The 16,721-nt window shown below is 39.8% G+C and overlaps 1 protein-coding gene across 2 annotated transcripts; it reads right to left on the bottom strand.

Annotated features, from left to right (window-relative positions):
- Window positions 1–8,037: 8,037 nt before the first annotated feature.
- Window positions 8,038–14,400, bottom strand: LOC141832973 (pyruvate kinase isozyme A, chloroplastic-like). 2 transcript variants are annotated; one of them, XM_074720338.1, is made up of 6 exons: window positions 13,885–14,400; window positions 12,517–12,607; window positions 12,235–12,428; window positions 11,136–11,257; window positions 9,387–9,865; window positions 8,038–8,493 (listed from the first exon to the last, which is right to left on the bottom strand). In XM_074720338.1, the coding sequence occupies exons 1-6, from the start codon at window positions 14,386–14,388 to the stop codon at window positions 8,192–8,194; spliced, it is 1,692 nt and encodes a 563-aa protein (XP_074576439.1). In that variant the 5' UTR covers window positions 14,389–14,400; the 3' UTR covers window positions 8,038–8,191. The 2 variants fall into 2 exon arrangements, with proteins under 2 accessions (XP_074576439.1, XP_074576440.1); XM_074720339.1 differs by having other exon boundaries at window positions 8,404–8,878.
- Window positions 14,401–16,721: the final 2,321 nt, after the last annotated feature.

Raw genomic sequence — 16,721 nt, forward strand, 5'->3', positions numbered from 1 at the left:
TCTTTCCTGTCTGATTTATTAGTGTGTATGGCATTGCGCCGATAGCTATTCACTCTCAGCAACAGGTCGTTCATGGCCAAAAGATCGGATAGTAGTAAATGGAAGGGGCGAGTGAGTTAGACGCGGTGGAAGGTACGAGCAAAGCGACGGCCGAACGAAGTGACGGGGAGTGAATGGAAGGTAAGAGTGATAACGACGGGGGCGACGTTACGACGGGGCAAAGGCACGAACTCACGTGACGGCCATACAGTTAATTAGATCTTTCGTAGTTTTGCCCAAAAATATAGTAAATTTCCTAAAATAAATATAAATTCCGCTCCAATTGCTCCGCTTCATGATCGTGAATGAAGGAGTATAAATGGCGCGTGCCATTGACTACTATCCGATGGGCCATTCACTCTACCCCAATTTACTAGATTTTTGGCGTCCCTTTCGCGAACATTAGTTGAAGAAAAAGGTGTTAAGTTAACTCGGATTCACTCGTCTTGGCACCAGCAACTAGAAGTTTATAGTACGAGTCCGGTTCTGATGAGTTCGGATAAAGCTATCTTAGGTGCCTAATCCGAAGTCATCGAGCGCGGAGCTTGGATATCTAGTTCTAGCCTGTCGTAAGGTAAAGTCATCTAGCGTGGAGCTTGGAGTTCCGGCCTGTCATAAGATAAAGTCATCGAGCGCGAAGCTCGGAGTTCCGACCTATCGTAAGGTAAAGTTATTGAGCGCGGAGCTTGGAGTTCCGGCCTATTGTAAGGCAAATCTTCGTGCTCGGGGCTCGGTGTTCCATGCTTGAGAGTTTTGAAACACTTTAATATTAAATTTATGAAACAATACTATAAAGATTGATGACCCGATGAACGAATCAAAATAAATAGAGTTTAAGAAGATATCTTGATGATTCGGAGAGAGTATAACAGAATGTCTAGCTCAATAATAAGGGTGAATGATGAATTAGCCTGTAATGTCCATTGATTTTTGTGCTCCGTCCGCAACTATGTTTGAGTCTACGAAGATTGGTCCTTGAGAAAGATAATTGCTGATGGATACCGCTGGTCCGAGTCAAAGAAAGTTTCTGAAAGCACCTGATAGTTTCTAGAGATAAATCAAGTGAACAAATATTAAATGAAGCAATACTGTAAAATTAGTAATTTGATGAATAAAAAATAAAGAATGTTTAAGAAATTATCCTGATGATTCGGAGAGAGTCTTATTCTCAATGTTGAGGCTCCACTTCAATAATGATAGGAAAGACTCCTTATCAAATGATGTTTACTAAAGAGTACGTCTTGAGTTGATACTATCATAGTTGCGGTGATAGCCAAATCATTTTGGATGAGTCACCGACTGAAGATAGTGAAGTCACACAAGACCCACAGATGGTGGAGCTCCTGTCAGGCATTAAATATTGCGCGCGCCCTTCCGGCGACGGTCTAGGTAGAAGCGCAGACTCAGAGAGGATGAGCTGACAGAAGAGTCAATCTCTAGCTAGGAAATCATGGATTCACTTGGGAGCAAAGCTAGTGAAGCACTGAATGGGGGCTGAGTGGGAGATCGACAATTAGGTTAGATGGGAGAGCTTGGGCAGTCACTAGGAGGAGAGCTTGGGCGGTGAGTAGAACTCGGGCTTAAAGTGCGAGGTCTCGAGCCAAGCTAGCTGTGGGGTTAGGCATCAATCTGAGTCAATCAGCCAAGAGATCGGGCCTTGCCTCTGTCGTGTCACTGCCACTTGGACTAGATCTTGACTTTAATGACCTAGGCATATTAACCAATAACATGAGTCTTCCCATAAGTCTTAGTCAAACAAAACGTGAGTCAGACTAACTAAACCAGTTCTTCAGCCCGAACTCAAGTCGATCATGAGTCAAGAAAGGCAACAGCTAGTTGAAGCGACATGGCCGGGATGGACGAGATAAGATTCTCGAACCAAGTTGGCTGAGATGAGTCTTGGGACAGAGGCAGCCGAGACGAGACTCGAGACCAAGATTGCCGAGGCGGAGCTCAGGACCGAGACGGCCAAGATGAGACTGGGACCGAGACGGCCGAGATGAGAACAAGACTAGTAGAGATGAGACTCGGGACAAGGCTGGTCGAGACGAGATTCGGGACAGAGATGGTCGAGACGAGACTCGGGACAGAGATGACTAAGACAAGACTCGAGACCGAGATTGCCGAGACAAGACTCGAGATCGAGAGTATTGAGACTCCGGACAGAGATGACCGAGATGAACCTCGGGACTAAGCTGGCCGAGATGAGGCTCGGGACAAAGGCGACCGAGACGAGACTTGAGACCAAGATTGCCGAGGCTCTAGATAGAGATGGTCGAGATGAGACTCAGGACCAAGCTAGCCGAGATGAGGCTCGGGACAGAGATGGCCGAGATGAAGCTCGGGACCAAGCTGGCCGAGATGAGGCTCAGGACAGAGATGGTTGAGACGAAGCTCGTGAACAAGCTGGCCGAGATGAGGCTTGGGATAGAGATGGATGAGATGAGATTCGGGACCAGGCTGGCTGTGACGAGGCTCGAGACAGAGGTGACCGAAACGAGAGTTGAGACCGAGATTGCCGAGACTCGGGACAGAGATGGCCGAGACGATGCTCGGGACCATGCTGGTCGAGATGAGGCTCGGGACATAGATGGTTGAGACGAGACTCAGAACTAGGCTGCAAGATAGAGATGAGGCTCGGAGCAGAGACGATCGAGACTCCGGACAGAGACGGCCGAGATGAAGCTCAGGACCAAGTTGGGCGAGATGAGGCTCGGGACAGATATGGATGAGACGAAGCTCAAGATAGAGGCGCCCGAGATGAGACTCAAGATCGAGATTGCCGAAGCGGGGCTCAGGACTGAGATGGCCAAGACGAGGCTCGGGACCAAGCTGGACGAGATGAGGCTCGGGACAGAGATGGTCGAGATGAAGCTCGGGACCAAGCTGGCCGAGATGAGGCTCGAGACAGAGATGGTCGAGATGAGACTCGAGACCGAGATTGCTGATACTTCAGACAGAGATGGCCGAGACGAAGCTCGAGACCAAGCTGACCGAGATGAAGCTCGGGACAAAGATGGCTGAGATGAAGCTTGAGACTAAACTGATCGAGATGAAGCTCAAGATAGAGATGGATGAGACGAGACTCAGGACTAAGCTGACCAAGATGAGTCTTGGGACAGAGATGCCCGAGACAAGACTCAAGACCATGCTGACCGAGATGAGGCTCGGGACAGAGGCGACCGAAACGAGAGTTGAGACTGAGATTGCTGAGACTCGGGACAGAGATGGCTGAGACGAGACTCGGAACCAACCTGGTCGAGATGAGTCTCGAGACAGAGGTACTCGAGATAAGACTCGAGATCAGCCTGACCGAGATGAGGCTCGGGACAGAGGTGGTCGAGAGGAGACTCGGGACCAAGCTGGCCGAGATGAGACTCAGGATAAGGTTGGCCGAGACAAGGCTCGGGACAGAGATAGTCAAGATGAGACTCGAGACTAGGATGATCGAGACAAAAGGCTTGGAACAGAGATGGCTGAGACAAGACTCGAAACCAAGCTGGCCAAGATGAGTCTCGAGACAGAGGTGGTCGAGACGAGACTCGGGACTAGCCTGACCAATACGAGGCTCGGGACAGAGGTGGCCGAGACGAGACTAGGGACCAAGCTGGCCGAGACGAGACTAGGGACCAAGCTGGCCAAGACAAGGCTCGGGATAGAGGTAGTCAAGATGAGACTTGAGACCAGGCTGACCGAGACAAAAGGCTTGGGACAGAGATGGCTGAGACGAGACTCGGAACCAAGCTGGCCGAGATGAGTCTCGAGACAGAGGTAGCCGAGACAAGACTCGAGACCAGGCTGACCGAGACAAAGGCTCAAGACAAAGGTGGCCGAGACGAGACTCGGGACCAAGCTGGCCAAGACGAGACTCAGGACAAGGTTGGCCGAGACAAGGCTCAGGACAAAGGTAGTCGAGATGAGACTCGAGACTAGGCTGACCGAGACAAAAGCTCGAGACAGAGATGGCTGAGATGAGACTCAGAACTAAGCTGGCCGAGATGAGTCTCGAGACAGAGGTGGCCGAGATAAGACTCGAGACCAGGTTGACCGAGACAAAGGCTCGGGACAGAGATGGCTGAGATGAGACTCAGAACCAAGCTGGCCGTGATGAGTCTCGAGATAGAGGTGGTCGAGACGAGACTCGGGACCAACCTAACCGAGATGAGGCTCAGGACAGAGGTGACTGAGACTAGACTCGGGACCAAGCTGGCCGAGACGAGACTCAGGACAAGATTGACTGAGACAAGGCTCAGGACAAAGGTAGTCGAGATGAGACTCGAGACCTGGCTGACCGAGACAAGGCTCAGGACCAAGTTGGCAGAGATGAGTCTCGAGACAGAGGTGGTCGAGACGAGACTCGAGACCAGGCTGACCGAGATAAGGCTCAGGACAGAGATAGCCGAGACGAGACACCATGGATATTGCACAGAATCCTCCCTTAAAGAAGAGGAGTGGACTTGGATTTTTACCGGAATATCTATCATCGATTGAACCCCTAATTGCCGCCAATCTGTGCTCTCCTACAAGTAGGAGTGCTTGGTCTTGAATATGCATTGTTCTCTTTCTGTTGATTTTGCATGACAAATAGATATTGAATTAACAGAGAAGTAAGGCAATGGAAGGAACAAATTGCATTAGTCTTAGGGACATGGCCATGTATTATGAGATTAGACCGATCAGAGAATGACATAAGCAATTAATTAAGAGTTGCATGTAGAAGCTTTGCTTTAAAAGTTGCACTAGCAGTAGCAGGAGGAGGAGCACTAGAAAGAACTTCTCTCAGATGTCCATAATTGGATAAAGATGTTATCCAAGTTATTCAAAAGATAATATTAACAAGTCTAATAAGAATAGAAATAAAATAAATTCTTGAATACTTAGCTTTTGACGGAAGAGGCTTTTTGCTGTTGTTAGGAGGATCGAGAGGATGCTTTTGAGTTGTCTTTCTACCAAGAAAACTTGCTCACCCATCAATTTTCTTGTGTCATCGTTTTGCCACAAGCCATTCTTGCCTAGTGTTTCATGATATAGTGAAGACCAGGGCTTTTTAGAGTAAGTCATCCATGAGAAATCCTCAACAAGAAATCCAACCCTCTCGACAATAATCCCCTAAAAACAATTATTCAGTCTTCAACCAAAAAGCTAAAAATAATGCACATAACCCTCACTAGGGAAATCTCACTTGATCATCATGCCAAAAGACCAAGATCCGAATCTGAGAATTATTTATGAATTGCAGAGTAGCTAGATAAAAATGTAACACTATTTCAAACATATATGCGACCTCATTTTCAGCTGATAACACATAACAATAATGTTTAACGTTTGTGGTTGTTGCTTGTCCCATGAACTTATTTAGTTATACATAAATACTAGAGATTTATGATGCAGCAAAATGGAATGGAATAATATTTAGTCACCATAAATTCCCTACGGTCATACTACAACCCCTAAACAACATGAATAAGGACAAGCTTTATCAAGAAACAACATCATAAAGGGCAAATGAATGAGAAATTTTGACATGCAACTCTCTAGATACATGCATCTTTTAGGATACACAAATTATTATTGAGATTGGAACATCGTGCTAGTTAAGGTTGATGCTAACAAATGAAAAGCCGAAACATATAGGAAGTGATGAAATTCACATAGGAAAAATGAATGAAAATTTTAACATGCAGCTGTCTAGATATATGTATCTAATAGTTTGGTCAAAAGATAATCATGATAGACATGTTTATACCGACTTGATCATAGATATGAAAATTATTTTATCCATCAATTATATCGACTATTAAGTGATTGTTGTAAAAAATAAATGAGGTAATGAGAAATAAATGACTTATCTTGTCTGGAAAAACTCTTGGAGGTTACCAATGGAAATCCCGAGTTGAGCAAGAGAGTAATCCATCTTCTTTCGCCATTGTATACCTTTCACTTCGTTAAGTTAATATGTTTTGATCTCTTGATGAAGAAATTGTTCTTCATACCACAATACACCAGAAAATATCAATTTAGGCTCATTTGCTCTTGTAGGGTTAGCTTATGTTCTTGTTGTTGCAAATATGAGAGGTAGAAGACTTATCTTGCTATTGAAAAACCCTTTTAGTGGTATGTCAGAGACTTCAATGGGCTTCTCTACATCTCTTTATAGGGAACGTGGATGGGCTTGGACGATGAGTTGGAAGGATCGACACTTGCGCTGACAGGGAGCCAGCGTGACAAGGGTGGAGGAGGAATAGCCGACGAGGCCGATGCCCTCATCGTTCTGCAGGCCGATGAAAGTCAGGAAGAGGTCGATGCCCACGGAGGAAGAGATACAGATGGGGCGAGGCACGAGCTTGGCTAGGTGGGCGTGTAGGCCGATGGAGGTGCGACACAACACGAACATTCACAGCTGTGATAGTCTTGCGGCGGGCGTGCTCGGTGTAGGTGACGGCGTCACATATGACATTCTCGAGAAAGATCTTGAGGACGCCACGGTTTTCCTCATAGATGAGTTCACTGATGCATTTGATGCCGCCGCGCCGGGCAAGACGGCGGATCACCGGCTTCATGATACCCTGGATGTTATCGCGTAGAACCTTGCTGTGACACTTCGCGCCGCCCTTGTAGAGCCCCTTGCCTCCCTTGCCGCGGCCAAACATGGCAACGATCTGGATCGGAAATTGCGCGTGAAGGCCGCTGGAGGAGAAAGAAAGCAAAGAGATCGAGGAGAGAAAATTAAAAAAGGGATACTCATCGTAGCTTTTCTTTCCGATGGAACCGTGATTGTCATTAGTTCTTCCGGTGTTAATCATCATAGCGTCTCGGCTCAATTTTCTTACAGACGGCGCTAATTTGTTCCGGTCAATACACCATGGATGGTTCAAATGCCGGTTCAGAACTGCTGACATGCACGCTCCTCGAAGAGAATCGCCCGGCGAGATGAGAGGACCTGAAAAGCATTCAGAAAGAGGGTTAGAATGGCGTGACAACCCTAGATTTTCTATGTGTCACGAATAGGGTTGCAAATTGATTTAAAATTTTGAAAACCCACAATGATTCAGCACTGTAGCTTTCTCGTTAAAACTAGGGTACTGTAGCTATGGGGTTCAGCTGACTTGAGTTCAACCCGAGTGAGCCTGTTTCAACCAAATTCACTCAATTTAGATCCAAATTGGCTCCAATCCGCATGTGTTCCATCCTAATCGCACTTGAGTCTTGATTCATGAAGTTGGATCGATCAATTGGGTCAATCTTGTCTTGATTCGATCATGGTTGAGCTCGATCTTGGTTCAATTTAAGCCCTACAACCAATCAAATTCAATTAATACAAAAATTAGCCATTAAATCATAGAAATTATCATCAACCATCCAATTATGCAACATATCACAAATATAATCAAATTAAATCATTAAGCAATTTATTTTCATGCAAGAACCCAAAATTGAATCGATAAAGTGCATAAAAATCCTAACTCATCATGGCGCTAGGGGTGGATCCCAACAAGCCACTCCAACGCTCAAATTAGGGTTCAACATGAGGAAGGAGTTTAATGACTTAAGAAAATTAAGATTTATGTGTGTGCGTACCTCTATTCATGAGCATGAGTTATCTTTTTATAGTAGTTGATCTCCAAAATATTAACATCCGTTTAGAAATATTCTACGATATCCGTTCTAATTTTTTAGAAAGATTTCAAAATATTTGTTTAAGAAATATTTCGAGATATTTTTCTTATTCTTTGGATGAACTAATTTTTAAGATTTCTTAATCTTAAAAATGAACTGGTCTTATGACTTTATCCTTGATGAGGTATCATTATCCTGCTGGATCATGTATAAATGTAGTGTACATAATTCATTCTACACCACAGGACAAAAATTGAGGAAAAAAGAGAAACATTCGACAGATTGACTATAATGGATATAGGAGAGTCTAATGCCTTGAAATCACAATAAAACAAAAACAATGTGTAGGTATTTTAATTCAACAACCCCTGAAGTAAAGCATAATCATTATGGTAAATTAGTGAGTCAATCGATGCAAGATCAAAAAAGAAAAAAAAAAAAACTCAAAGTAATAACTCGCGAATTGTGCACGGTTTTCTAATCTTATCATATCTGCCTCTTCTCATAAATTAATGGGAAAAATCAATGTTTCTTCTTATGGCACATCAATCACTTGAATAGTCTGCAATGTATCGGATAGTGCAATGATCAAATCACCAGGTTGGATCATTCCTCTGGCCTTGAGCAAAGAAAATGTGCGATTCAGATTGTTCTCCATGTCATATGAGAAACTAAGGCGAAATGGTATCAGACCCCACTGAAGATTCAATCGTCTTCTAACTGATGCTGAAGGAGTAAATGCAAATACTGGACAATCAGGGCGACAACGTGAAAGAAGTGAGGCCATCTCGCCGGTCCTTGTAAAGACGAAGAGCGCATCGACACCCAAGTTGTTAGCTGCAAATCACAATCAACAAATATGCTAAAGAACAATCTTAAGCACAAAACTCCACTAAAAGAGGATATCCGTTTAACAATACAAGTTCATCTACAATAAGAGGATATCCATTTGAATTTTGAACACCGCATAGGCTGTTGCCTCTGAGGATTTATAATGCTTGTAGTAGAAGATTTTCGTGTATTCTACTGAAATAAAAAAAAATCATGTAAGAAAAGACCAGCATGTCCATATTTTCTATTTTCCAACACAAACCTTTCATTTTCCCTCCCAAGTACACTTTGTCAAACCCTAGTAGCTTTTAGTATTATCCAAGTTCTTCCTTCTAATGTTTTTTAATGAAATCTTTTGCTGGACTGGAAAGTCAGATGCCGATCAGGTTGTCTGAACCACATAAAGAAACTAGATAGCATCAAGTCACATCATTGTCATATCAAGAGAGATCATGGCAGCTCCTTGAAGCTAAGAGTAAGCAGGTGTTAGCATAAAATTAGTTCCAATGCCAGCTTTTGTCTAAACCCAAAAAAATTGCGTATACAGTGTAAAACACTATAGAAATAGATGTATCTTTATTGTTGTTCTACCTAATGGTATCTATTTTGAGGTTGGTTTCTAGAAACATCAAGAAAATACTCTTTAGCACAAATAAAAATCAAGACAAATGATGAGAAAATTGACTTCGCTTAAGAAGCATTTATTTCTGCCATTTGCAGTTATATCTTAAATAGTTAAATGTGATACTGAATTAGATGGAGTAAACATATAATAAATTTAACACCTAGTTTATCATACTCCAGTAGATGCATGAACAAATAACCGAGGAATAAAGTTGAGATGGGCCTTGAAGTCTAGATGAATAGAAATAGGCAAACTGAATGAGAAGATACTTTACCCATTGTAGCAGCCGAGTTACATATTTCCTCTGAAACTTTATCACAGAAAGAAGATGAAATATCTGGAAGATCGATTTCCTCATGAATCTTCTCTTCTCTCCACCATTTTTCAATACGTAGGCTTACATTTCTAAGCACAGTCAATGCTTTCTCTGGATATTGGCCCATAGCTGACTCACCTGAGAGCATCAGAGCATCTGCCCTCTGTTTAACAGCCTCTGTGACATCAGCAACTTCAGCTCTAGTCGGCGTCGGATACTCAATCATAGATTCCAGAAGCTGAGAAGCCACAATTACAGGTTTGTTAAGCTGTCTGCACAATTTAACAATTTTTTGCTGAGCTGAAGGGACTTCTTCAAGAGGAATTTGAGAACCCATGTCTCCTCTGGCTATCATTGTTCCATCTGACGCACGGATGATCTCTTCTAGCTTTTTCAAGGAATCAAAACTCTCAATCTTTGCGATCACAGCAATTTCACTGAAATAAGTAGTATAAGCTATCACATAAGAATATATTATTGCTTTGAAAATTCATATCAATTATGCCCAGATGATTCTTTCCCAAAACATATTTGGTTAGTTGGTTTTGCTTCAAGATTGATCTTTCTAGTAGAATTTTCTTCCTCACCTGTGAGTACTCATCCTCTATGGTACAGAGGCAAAGGAAACTAGAGACTCATGAATATGCAGTAATTAAGTATCTATGCAATATGAACATGTGTCATTTGTATGATTCTCATATAAGTTTGAAAAAACAAATACCAGTTAAGATGCACAATATTACTCAAGAGAGGAAAACTTGTCCACTAGGAAGCCATACTGCATTAGAAAACCAACAATTCAAGTTTTCATTCACCTTCAATATGAAAAAGCTTTAACTACTCAAAGTGGGAGTTTTCTAACTATCAAGATTTTTTAATAATTTGACAATTAGACAATCCATGCATTGACACTTTCTTAAATCTCCTCAGCAGATCTACATGATTTGGCATTTATCCTCTATTATTTTCTCCAAAAAATGAATAGAAACCCATATTTGATATTGCATTAAACTTTCTCTCTTCCAACTTATCCCATTATTTTTAGTACCAGAATCATCAAAAGTAACCCTTAGTCAACATTAACAAACTAAGGAATCATTCATGCAAGTCTGGAAAAACATTCTCTTGACTTAAACCCTCTAATCTGTATTGTTTAACCAATATTAAAAATAATGATCATCAAATGCCATCAACCATTGTAGCTTATGCTGAACCAACAAAAATTTCAGAGGAATATTTTTTAAAAAAAACCATCATGGAATTTATGAATGTGTACAGGAACTATAAATGAGCTGACACAAATAGTTGGAACAAATATGGTTTAATTATAATGATAATGTGTAAGAACTATAAGTGAATTTTATATTACAGAAAGTTTTAATGCAAACACGAAAACAAATAAATTGTTTTGTAATTGAGGGTTGAATTGGCATGAGTGGATTTTAATCAAAGGAATATAAACCCAGATATGCACAAATAAACATTCATAAATACTCTGAGTCACATTTGCTAATCTACAATAAGTCATAAGGTCCAAGCCTTAGATCAAAGGAGAAAACCTTGGAGAATAAACTTTTTTGATGATCTATATAGTCTAAAAAGCTTAGCTAGTAGTGTGCATGGTCTATAGAAGAAGCAAAAAGAAATACATTTTGGGAAAAAATAAAAAAGAACGTAAAGGGGGAAAGGACAAAAAATGCTATTTACTTGTCAGGGCATCTTGCAGCTATATAGCTCTTAAGATGATTTATGACATCTGCAGACTTGACAAAGGAAACGGCAATGAAGTCCACACCCTCAGATATTGCAGAGTCAATATCAAGCCAATCCTGCACATATTCAGGTCATCAAGACAAGGATGCAGATTAGTGATGAATTTTGATAGACGTAATTAGGTAGCTAATATTTGTTACTTGTATATCACCTATCTTTGTATCAGTTTTAGCACTTACCAAAAGTTGTTTACAAACAGACACAACAGTTAAACCCTGGATATGGTTTTGTTTTCCTTGTCCCACTTACAAGGAAAAAATGGGCTAGAATATTTCATCACTGGCCAATTCCATGATATCCATCATTCAGAAATACGATTTAAAATCTGACTCAATTATTGGAGTGAGACCAAATCATGCAATTGCAACAGATTAAAATGCATCAGGTCTTATGAAAAAGTACACCAAACTTAGATGATCCAATGATGCCAAAAGGCAACTTTTTATGTGCTTCTGTAGTGTCAAAAAAGATAACATCCACCAATAAGGTTGATGGTGACTTTTCGGCATGGCTTTTGAACTGATATTTCTATTTTTGCTCATCCAATCAATAAATCACAAAAGAAAATTGTTAGATTCGAAATGAACATCAAAAGGAGAGCTTGAGAATAAATAGAACTAGTGATGTTTAAAGAAACACAATCTAAAATTTCATTTGCAAGCTAAGAATCATTTCTCAACTTGTAAGAGCACGATTCATATACTTGTAATTGGAGTTTAGAATTTTCCACAAGTAACCACACTAACCCTTCAATAAGGTTGATGGTGACTTTCAGGCATGGCTCTTGACAACTGATATTTCTGTTTTTTGTTCATCTAATCGATAGATCAATTACTCAAGAAAATTGTTAGATTCAAAATGAATGTCAAAATGAGAGCTTGAGAACAAATAGTACTGATGTTTAAATAAACACAATATAAAATTTACTTTGCAATCTAAGAATCCTTTCTTAGCATAACATATACTCGTAATTGGAGTTCAGAAATTTCCACAAGTATCACATGAGTGCACATTTTCAATGGGATGCACAAACCTTAGAAGAAATTGTAGGAAGCATTGCATTACGTTCTTGGACTAGTCTTCCATTCCTCCGGAAAGTAAGATTAGCACGTGGCAACAACAACCCAGGATCATTGCACTGGCATTTTACATCTGGACCTATCTTTTCAATCACCTCAAACCTAACCATTCCTCCATCCACAAGAAGTTCATCGCCAACACTAACATCTGCATTAGTTGCAACAAGACATTAGAAACCATATGGGAAAATGCCCTTCATTTATCAAAAAGGGAACAAAAGATATGAGTCTTCGACCTTCAGCAAAGCCATCATAATTCACAGCGATGGTCTGTTCTGGAAGCGCAGCATCAAAAGCTCTTACACTAAATGTCCAAATCTCTCCATCCTGTGTTATGACAGAATGTTAACAAGGTCAGGTGTCACATCACTCCAACTTCACCAATTTCAAATCAAATATGATTTAATCTCTATGGTTTATCTACATGGGCAAGATTGGATTAGAATATCATCTTGATTGTATTCAAATCACTACAAAACTTTTATTCATTTGGTGGATTATGACAATGATAAACTGGCTTACAGTTTGACACTTATTTTGTTTCGGTAGCATATGATTCATGAGAGATCCACAAATTGTGAGGACCTTAAGCTTGGTTCAAGACAAGTGTTAAGATGAAATGACTAATCTAGACTCGCAACTAGGCTTGAAGTTCCTCTGCCTGGTTCTGGATTAATAAATCTGTTTGACAGGTTCTTTCATGGAATGATGATGCATAGGAATATCACGCCTCATGTCATGCAAAGTGATGACTGAGATCCAACATATTGTATTGCATGGGTAAGGCCATCCATTATTTCCACCTACTGGCCTACATGTTACAAAACTCGGTGATACATGAAATGCACAATTCAGATGATGCCTTATTTCAGCCCACATGATACTAGGAAGAAGAAATTCATTACAAATCCTGTAACTAGTAAGCATATATGATGTCTAGAATTTTAAGAAGAATTTTTTTTTAGAGAATCACTATGTTCAGATAAACAGATATCCTTGATGCACATCTTGTGAGTTGCGAACCGTGTTCATATAAAACATTAAGGACAAAATGACACATCAACCATTTTCCCTTAATTGTTTACCCAGGGCAATTTTAGCAATAATATTCTGCAAATAAGACCCCTAATCCATCTAGTTTGCACCTATCCCCCCAAAGATACAATTTTCAAATAATACAGATAGTCACAATCTCATTACTGCATTTGAAGTAGATGAAGAAAAGTTGCCAGGTAAACAAAGTCAATCGCCACCACTAGGATGATCAAATAATAAGATTGCACTGAACATGTTTTTGATTTTTAGCGAAGGTATATTAGTTCATCTCCAACGCATCACATTGCCGATGACTTTGTTTAGATTTACAAGCATATTTAAAATTCTATGTGCTAAGTTGACCGATCATTGACTAATAAACAAGTGCACTTCTCTTGAGCAAAGGATATGAGAACAATAACAATGAAGAATGATAAGGCATATGAATTTGAACTCCCTGAATAAGGAATACTTTGGCAGAGCTTAATGATGCTCATACCTTGCATTATCTAAATGCCGGAATGAAATAAAGGATAAAGTAACGTATGAAGCCGATGGAGGAAACTAACCTCAGCCTTCACAGAGGCGACACCATCGAGATCCCCCATGTGGATCTCACTCCCCTCGGTGTCCACCATCACAGCCACGGCGAACCCCTTCTCCTCGTTGAGGCGGCGGACCTGCCGGATCACCTGGCGGTGCCACTCGCGTGTTCCGTGGCACATGTTCACCCTGGCGACGTTCATTCCTCCGACGGCGAGCGCCTCGATCTGCTCGGCGGAGCAGGTGGCGGGGCCGATGGTGCAGACTAGTTTGGTTCGCCTCGTGCTCCGGAAGCCGTTCTCCCGAAGCTCCGCCTCGGTGACGGCGTCTACGTCGATGGATGCGGCGCCGCCGTCGGAGGGGCTGAGGCCCAGATCGCGGAGGGAGGAGGAGACGCGGAGGGAGAAGGTGCGAGGGCGGGAGCGGAAGGCGAAGGGGAAAGTGAGTAGAGAAGGCTTACCGGAAGAGAGAGCGGGGAGGGAAGGAGAGGGGACAGAAGGCGAGAGGAGGTGGAGGGCTTGTGCCGCCATGGCGATTGCTCGCTTTGCTTGCTTGATCGAAGAGCAGAGAAGAGGATGGTTGATTTTTAAAGAGACGGAGAGAACAAAAGTGGTCAACACCAAGTGGGAGCCGAAATACTTTCCACGTCCGATCTGACCGACGCCATCATCGCCATCTGCAATTGGACGGTTTATAGAGGCTGACAGTAAACGTGGCTACTGGTTGCTGACCAAAGAAGAACCAAACCAAACGCGTATCATGGCATGCTTAGTACCTTTGAATTTTAGCGTTGACTATTAATTACTTATTATATTTTTTACCATAAATTATAAATATATATAATATATTTTTATTACAAATTTTAGAATGCCAATTATGCATTCATAGATTTAGTAACGATACATACAATACAAACTGTTTCCCACTATTTTAAAATTATAAACCTAGGCTATATATTTGCTTCAAAAATCAATTAAAAAATAAAAAATAAAAGAACTTCCTTTTCATTTATATCATTCAAAAGATAATTAATATTCTCTTTTAAAATGATCACACTAACAAACCGCTTATAATTTTCTAGATAATATTTATCTATATAATATTTTAAGAATCAAAGGAAAAGTAACAAGGACGTCTTGAAATTGTCGTCGAAGATTTTTTTATTATTATTAAAATAACATCTATACTCCTTCAATTTATTTCTATTTTTAAACATTTTTATTTTTAAAGATATTATAACATAACTACTATAATATAATATAATATCAAAATTACAAAATATTAATTAAAAAAGATAAAGAACTTCCTTTTCATTGTTTCATTCAAAAAATAATTCTCTTTTAAAATAACAAACCGCTTATAATTAATTTTCTAGATAATTGTCAGTCCTCAAAAGCAGTATAATATTTTAAGAATGAAAGGAAAAGTATCAAGGACGTCTTTATCGTAAAAGATGTTTTTTTTATTTATTATTATAATAACATCTCATACTCCTTCAATTTATTTTTATTTTTAAAAAATTTTATTTTTGAAGATATTATAACATAACTACTATAATAATATCAAAATATTAATTAAAAATAAATTATCCATATTGTAACAATATAATATTGAGTATTAATAGATAATAAAATATCCATATTATAATTGATATGAATGATGATAATTTTATCATGAAATACTATTTTGATAATAAATAAATAAATAAATAAATAAATAAAGCATGTGTTTTTTTAACCATTCTAATAAAAAAAATGCCCTTCTAATTTTTATCCAACAATCAAATTATGAATAAAATATTATTTTAATAAATTAAAAGAAAACACTCTTTTTGAGCATTAGAAGAATCTTGTTATATTAATTGCAAAATTCCTAGTGCAATACACAAGTATTCTCGCCTTCGATTTCTTCTTCAATTTCCACAATTTGCAGCTTCGTCATTTTGAAACAGGCAGGTCGTCTCTCTCGGTCGGCCGTGGCGGGCCCATGACACCCATGAAAACTCCACTAAATTTATTTTATTGGATGCATTTGTATACATTCATGCCAAGAAACCCTACAAATTACTAACCTAAACACAATTCAATTAGGCTAAAGCCCGAGTCACATGATAGATCGTGTCAAGTCGGGCCTAACTTGCTAAGAAAATGAGTCAATCAGGCTTAGATTGTGTCTAATCCAATTGGACTGTTCAAGTGGATCAATTAGATAGGCAAGTTTAATTGGGTTGATCAAGTTGATCAGTCAAGTTAGTTTAGCTAAGTGATTGATTGGTCATGCTATATGACCAACAAGTGGGAGTGGGTCAGTCAATTCAAACGATTGTAAGGAGCAAATGGGATCGAGCAAGTTTGATCGAAAAATTATTTATCTTAGTAACAATTTAACAATAACAACTCGATGAGATTGTGGATTCATCCATCTCCATTGATTTTCTACACAATATTGCTTGAAGGCTGTGTGTTCCTTATTGGTTATCTTTTTACAATACAGATTTGATGTATTAATTCCCTTGTACAATTTTACATGTTTTCCTAATTTAAGTTTCAACTTTTTCCTTCTCAATATAACCTCAAACAATGATCTCATAAAATGACTAACACTATTTTTATATAAATAACTCATTTCAAGTTGCTAAATAATTGCCAAATTTATGTTCTAATCTTTCATTTTTGCTAACAAATAAACAACTAGAACAAAATGTATTAAAAATCTAACATTAGTTTCAACTCTCCTTTTACAGTACATAAAAAAATCAAACAATAATCTCAACATATCCAACATTACCAGTACATAAACAAACACATCAAAATAATTTCTCATGTTCATCGATGAGTATGTCACCCTTTCGATCAAATTACCT

The sequence above is a fragment of the Curcuma longa genome, chromosome 8 (assembly GCF_044706935.1).
Source record: "Curcuma longa cultivar G26 ecotype Majalengka, Jawa Barat chromosome 8, ITB_CL_G26_1.1, whole genome shotgun sequence".
NCBI lineage: Eukaryota > Viridiplantae > Streptophyta > Magnoliopsida > Zingiberales > Zingiberaceae > Curcuma > Curcuma longa.

Coding starts and splice junctions, on each gene's coding strand:
- LOC141832973 (XM_074720338.1), bottom strand. CDS start 14,388: ATGGCGGCACAAGCCCTCCACCTCCTCTCGCCTTCTGTCCCCTCTCCT. Junction 9,866..11,135: donor GCTGCAAGATGCCCTGACAA/GTAAATAGCATT, acceptor TACTTATTTCAG/TGAAATTGCTGTGATCGCAA. Junction 8,494..9,386: donor TAACTCGGCTGCTACAATGG/GTAAAGTATCTT, acceptor TGTGATTTGCAG/CTAACAACTTGGGTGTCGAT.